General features: G+C 38.4%; 1 protein-coding gene across 1 annotated transcript in view; it reads left to right on the forward strand.

Moving 5' to 3' along the window:
• SARC_08659 (hypothetical protein) overlaps nt 1-540 on the forward strand; it is a 6,858-nt gene extending 6,318 nt beyond the window's left edge. The window contains exon 7 of the mRNA XM_014297352.1: nt 438-540. Coding sequence (XP_014152827.1) covers nt 438-515 — 78 coding nt within the window. The 3' untranslated portion in view covers nt 516-540. The remainder of the gene's footprint in view (nt 1-437) is intronic.
• The last annotated feature ends 6,121 nt before the right edge of the window (nt 541-6,661 follow it).

Below are 6,661 nucleotides of genomic sequence, written 5' to 3' on the forward strand. Positions count from 1 at the left end.
TTCAGTGTCCACCGTTGACGTCTGTCATATAAGATGTGTCCTTTTTGTAGGTGCTCAGGGTAGTGTACTTAGAGACTTACATACAGTGTCCACCGTTGACGTCTGTCATATAAGATACGCCCATTGATTCTCCCTATCAACTCACTATTGTGCACTGCTGTGGGTATAACCTTCCTTTTATATATCCCCGAAACTCTGAACCCTAACGCAAATTTGTGAATACAGCAATGGCTCAATTGTACGAATGTGCTGTGACGTATTGCATTACTGAAGTGTTTTGTTTGGATGCCTTTGTTCACATAAGGCACTCTAAATGAGTAAACCTTAAACCCAAAATCCTAAAACCCCTATAAATGAGTAAACCCTAAAACTCTTATATGAGTAAACCCTGAACCTCGAACCCAAAATCTTTGCCCCAAATATATCTGTGCGCACAGGTGGCTGTGGATGAAGAGGTCTTTAAGAACCTGGATGATCTGGATCTATCGAGTGACGACAGCGACGATGATGAGTAAATAAAGCGACTAAATAATATTGGCCGTTTCCAATTCAGCTCTTTGTGAATTATTTCTCGTGGGGTATATATCAAATTTTCCTTTTGGTGCAGAAACGCTGGCTGTAGTAGTATATGTTGTTTCCTTGTGCAGCACATTTTCGTTTAACGTTTTGAAGCATTCAGTTCGGGAGCGAGCAGTAAATTTTGGAAAATCACAAAATTGCGTTCGGAGAATGTCTAAATATCGGATAAACTGTTCAAAACACGATGAAATCTGACAGTGATTATCTATATGCCCCCAGCTGGCATATATGAAGGTGATAGATAAATTTCGCGAACGCTGCTAATACCACTTCATCTTACCAGTTAATCGTAATAGCGTAGTGGAAATGAATGGTAATCACCTATATTGGTTCTATGTATGCCTATAACTTTCCATATTATAGTTTATTGTGAAATTGGATATACGGTTAAACTTGAGTTGACAATCATATGACTTGGTAACGCCGAGATAAATATACATCAAATAGTAACTCTAATACAACGGCAAATACTCAACGTCAGTATCTATTTAATACACAGAACAATATCTATTGATATTAGCATGTTTGCTTCACGGTGCGAGGAAGTATAGTGTGACCTAGCGTAGTGTTGCAGTAACCAGATATGCGCTCGCGAGGTTCAATACATTTTCACAACCATGCTACTGGTTCGAGATCTTTCATATTATCAACTGGTACGTGAAAATCACTTTAACAATTTGTAAATGAATGCCTTATGTATACCTCACCGTTCATATGACACAAAAATACAATTTGGCATCTCATAGATCATATAACTGTCACAAGTTTCTGAAAAAATGTGCAAAATTCAAGTAAACCTCGAAAACGGACTAAATATACCCAGAAGTACCCAGTAATGAAAAATAGTCCAGTTGTGTCTTGTTGACTCGAGTGTAGTAATGGCGACTCGAGTATACTCGTAAAAACTCGCAAAAGTAGCGAAAGTCGCGAAATTTCGCAAACTATCGCGTACTGCAGCGGAAGAATACGGGAACTATTTGCAGGTTAGGCAAATCCCCACCGTGTAGAGTACCAACCCTACGGCGAGAATTTCGAAATTCTAACTCTATCAGCAGCTATTGGCACTGAAGTTTCGCGATTTGCCTCGAAATCCCGCGAAATCCCAATTTTCACAACCAAATAACTGACGATAGAGTTGAAATTTCGAAATTTCCCACTGACGGTCCAAAGAGCTCCCAAATATAATACTTCACACGGTGGGGATTATATCCTCCGCTGAAGTCGCGATTTTCGCAATTTTTCACGACTTTTCGCGAGTTTCGCAACTTTGCACAACTATTTACACTTGAGTCCACAAGAGTAAACTGGACTTTCATTAACAAGTACTTCTGGATATATTCAGTCGATTTGCGAGATTTTATTGAATATTGCGTACTTTCTACACAGAGTTGTGACAATTTTGATCCCTGCGCTGTCAATTTGTATTTGTACAACACTAAACGATAAGACATACATGCGGCACAGATTATAAAAGTCGTCGTGATTCATTGCTAGTTGGTATCAGGGTGTGGCAGATCTTCCAGTAATCGCACATTTGTGAAAACGTATTAGATTACCTCACCAAACTTACAATTTTGTTTAGTAGAGCGCTTGTATATATACTGCAACAATATGTAAGGCAATACTTGCTCGCAATGTAATACAAATAGGAGTAAAAAAGTATTACTCTTTTTATGAAGAACACACTGACTTCGATCAATATTTGGTTTTGTTACGGAAATACCAGTAAAATTCCGAGACATGTGGTAATATCAATCCTATCAACTTAACTGTGTAAACAAAATCACTATAAATATATTACAACGCATAAGCCTACTAAATTGATCATTTCCATATAAGTTGTTCAAATCCGTTCGCACTACGCTATTGCGATGTAATGGTAACCAGTTTTTGTATGGTATCTGTACAGCTAACTGAGATCGATTAATGATACCTGCCATCTTGAATCATAGATTCTGTCAGAATTTATCGTGTTCGTATGAAGTTTTTGTCTGATGTTTATTGGACATTCTTTGAACTGTGTTCTTTTTTGGAAATTTAAGAAGTTTACGGCTCGCTCCGGCACTGAGTGCTGTCTCGGGTATTAATCTGATTATTTAAATTTCGTATTTATTCGATCATCGTTCAAATGTCGCAATTTGTTGATATTTATATGTTTGTTAACAGCATACCCCCTGTTAATCGTCTTTATAGCTTGCACCGATTGACAATGCATGTCATAGGACAATGCATGTCATAGGATATCGACGCAAAATGTGTAGTTTTGATAGTGTATGTGTCAAACATGTACAATATGTACATTAGATAGTGTACGTGTTAAACATGTACATTAGATAGTGTTTGTGTCTGTATTCTGCCCTTCTACTTTAAGGGTTGGGGTGCGATTTGTGTCACAAATACCTCCGTCATGTTCTTCCTGTTGGCTGAGTAAGCGTTGAAGATTTCTCGAGATGGCGTATTCCTTTGAATAAGGATTCCTCAACGGGCCCATTTCGATTTTCGACACAGCAGTGAACACTCCAATAGCAGCCATGGTCATAGATTAAGGTGCAGTAAAATAGGAGTTCGTGCGTGACTGGCTGGTTGATATACAAATATATATATATATATATATATATATATAGTGCCTTACTACTCACACCACTGTCCTCAGCCGTGCGATTGCAAGCCCACCATCGGTGAACACAATACAATGCGCTGGTGCCAGGATCAGCAGTTTTCCAGCTATGGTACGCTCACACTTATCGACAATATTGTTGCGCATGTGAATCCTCTCTGATCAATGGAATGATGCCCCCTTATTAAACACAAACGAACTTCATGCAGCAAACATCACGAAGCAAGTTAACTGTAGAATACAGAAGACGTTATTCACCTACGCAAAAGAGGGCGAGTTAGTTGTATTAAACGCTATCGACCTTCAATTTGACAGATTGCTATGTATATCAGCCTAATGAATTGAAAACAATAGGTCTGCGATTAAATGTCAAACAGTGTACGTAATAGACGAAACTGTGCATCTGAATTTCTTCTGCAATCTGACCTTTAGAAACTCAAAAAAAACAACTAACTGCTCTTACACAACCACATCATTTCCCAACACATTGGAAAGTATAGTTATCTGCAATCTCTTCAGAGTTGAGCTTGAGAGTCTTAATACTGTGAGTGCTGGTGAGACACTACTTCGCCGCTATCTGCTAACCAGGGGAACTTCATAGATTATGAAAGTTACAGTGAAGACAAGTATATAGTACGCCGCGGGGGACTTCCTAGAATACAAAAGAATGCAGTGAAGGCAAGTATATAGTATACGCGGGAAATTTCATATATTTGCGAAAGGTAACAGTGAAGGCAAGCGTATAGTACATCGCAGGGGACTTTATAGATTATGATAGGTAACAGTGAAGACAAGCATATAGTATACCGCGGGAGACTTCATAGGATTTTAAAATTTACGATGAAGACAAGTTAATATTATACAGCGGGAGACTTCATAGATTGAAAATGGCTACAGTGACGAGAATATATAGTATATAGCGGTGGACTGCATAAATTGAGAAAGGCTACATTGAAGACAATTATACAGTATACCGCAGGGCACTTCATAGATTACGAACGAATATAGTGAAGACAAGTGTATCGAATGTCGCGGGGTACCACATAAATTACGAACGATTATAGTGAAGACAAGTATATCGAATGTCGCAGGGTAGCACATAGATTATGAAAGGTTACAGTGGAGGCAAGTATATAGAAAAGCGCGGGTGACACATATATAGGTTACAGAGAAAACAAGTATATAGTTAATCACGGTTCACGAGAAGGCAAGCATATAATAAACCGCGGTGGTCTTCATAGATTACAAAGGATTATAGTGAAGGCAAGTATATCGTATGTCGCGGGGGACCTGATAGATTACGAAAGGAAACAGTGAAGGCAAGTATATAGTAGAATGCGCGCGACTGCATAGATTACGAAAGGTTGCAGTGAAGACAAGTATATAATAAACCGCATGCGACTCCATAGAGTACGAAAGGCTACAAGGAAGGGAAGTATATAGTATACCGCTGTTGACTTCATAGATTACGATAAGTTATAGAAAAGGCAAATATATGGTACCCGCTGGTGGCTTCACAAGTTACGAAAGTTTACAGGAAATATAAGTATAAGGTAAAGCGCAGGAGATTTAACAGACTATCCGAAGTATATAGTATACCATGGAGGACTTAATAGATCATGAAAGGGTAAAGTGAAGGCAAATATATAGTATACCACAAAGGACTTCATAGATTATGAAATTACATTGAAACAAGTTTATAGTATACCGCGAGGGACTTCATAGGTTGAGAAATGTTACAGGGAAGCCAAGTATATAGAGATCCGCGGATGACACATAAAATACGAAAGGCTACAGGGAAGACAAGCGTATTGTAAACCGCGGGTTGATTCATAAACTACGGAATGTTACAGGGAAGGCAAGTATATGGACAACCGCTAATGACTTCATAAATCACGAAAAGTTATAAGGAAATCATGTATATGATACACCTTGGGTGACAATTTATTACAAAACATTTTGTGTGTAGTATACTGCGAGGGACTTCTTAGATCACGAAATGTTACAGGGAAGGCAAGTATATATTGAACTAAAATACTAAACCACATAGACTACGAACGGTTACTGTGAAGGTAAGCATGTTTTACAACGCGGGAGGCATCATAGATCACGAAAAGTTACTGACGGGGGGGGCAAGTATATAGTAGGCCGCGGGCGACATCATAGATTACGAAGGAGTACAGTGAAGATAAGCATACAAAAGGTTCCAGGGAAGGTAAGTATATAATAAATCGTGGATGCCTTCATATATTACGTAAGGTTACAGTGAAAAAAATTAGGTAGTAAACTGGGGAATTCCCCAGTTTACTACCTACCCCAGTTTTCTACCTATTTTTTTTTCACTGTAACCTTACGTAATATATGAAGGCATCCACGATTTATTATATACTTACCTTCCCTGGAACCTTTTGTAGTATATAAAGTCACCAGAGGTTTATAATATACTTGCTTTTCAAATAATGTTTCGTGATCTATGAAGTTAACCGCGGCTTGCAATAAACTTACCTTCCCTTTACCCTTTTGCAATTTATGAATCAAGCCGGTGTTTACAATACGATTGCTTTCCATGTAACCTTTTGTATTCTATGATGTCACCAGCGGTTTACTATATACTTGTCATTCCTGTAACAATTTGTAATCTATAAATTTCACCATGGTTCACCATATACTTGCTTTACCTGCAACCTTGCGCAATCGATGATGTCACCCGAGGTTTACTATATACTTGCCTTCCCTGTAGCCTTTCATGATCTATGAAGTAGCCTTTCGTGATCTATGAAGTAAGCCGCGGTTTACCATATACTTGCCTTTTCTTTAACCTTTCACAATATATGAAGCCATCCGCGGTATACCATATACTTGCTTTCCTTGTAGCCTTTAGTAATCTATGTTTGTATTCTGTGAAGTCACTTGCGGATTATTGTATGCTTATTTTTCACTGTACTCCTTCGTACTCTATGATCTATATAGACTAAGAAACGTAACAGTGAAGACAAGTATGTCGTATACCACGGGGGACTTCCTAGAATTTGAAAAGGTACCCTGAAGTCAAGTGTACAATATACAGCAGGGGACTTTATAAAATACGAAAGCTTATATTGAAGGCAAACATAAAGCATTGCGGGGGACCTCGTAGATTATGAAAGAATACAGTTAAGAGAAGTATATTTATTCTGCGGGGGACTTCATAGAACACGAAAGGGTATAGTGAAGTCAAGTAAATAATATAACGCGGGGGACATGAATCACGAAAGGTTCCAGTGAAGATAAGCATATAGTATCCCGAGGTAGACTTCGTAATATCATATATTACGAAATGTTATAGTCAAGACAAACATACAGTATGTCGAGGGGGATATTATTGATTACGAAAGGCTACAGTGAAGATAAGTATATTTATACCGCGATGGACTTCATAGATTACGGCAGGTGACAGTGAAGACAATTATATATTATACCACGGGG

The sequence above is a fragment of the Sphaeroforma arctica genome, assembly GCF_001186125.1.
Source record: "Sphaeroforma arctica JP610 unplaced genomic scaffold supercont1.799, whole genome shotgun sequence".
NCBI classification, from domain to species: Eukaryota; class Ichthyosporea; order Ichthyophonida; genus Sphaeroforma; species Sphaeroforma arctica.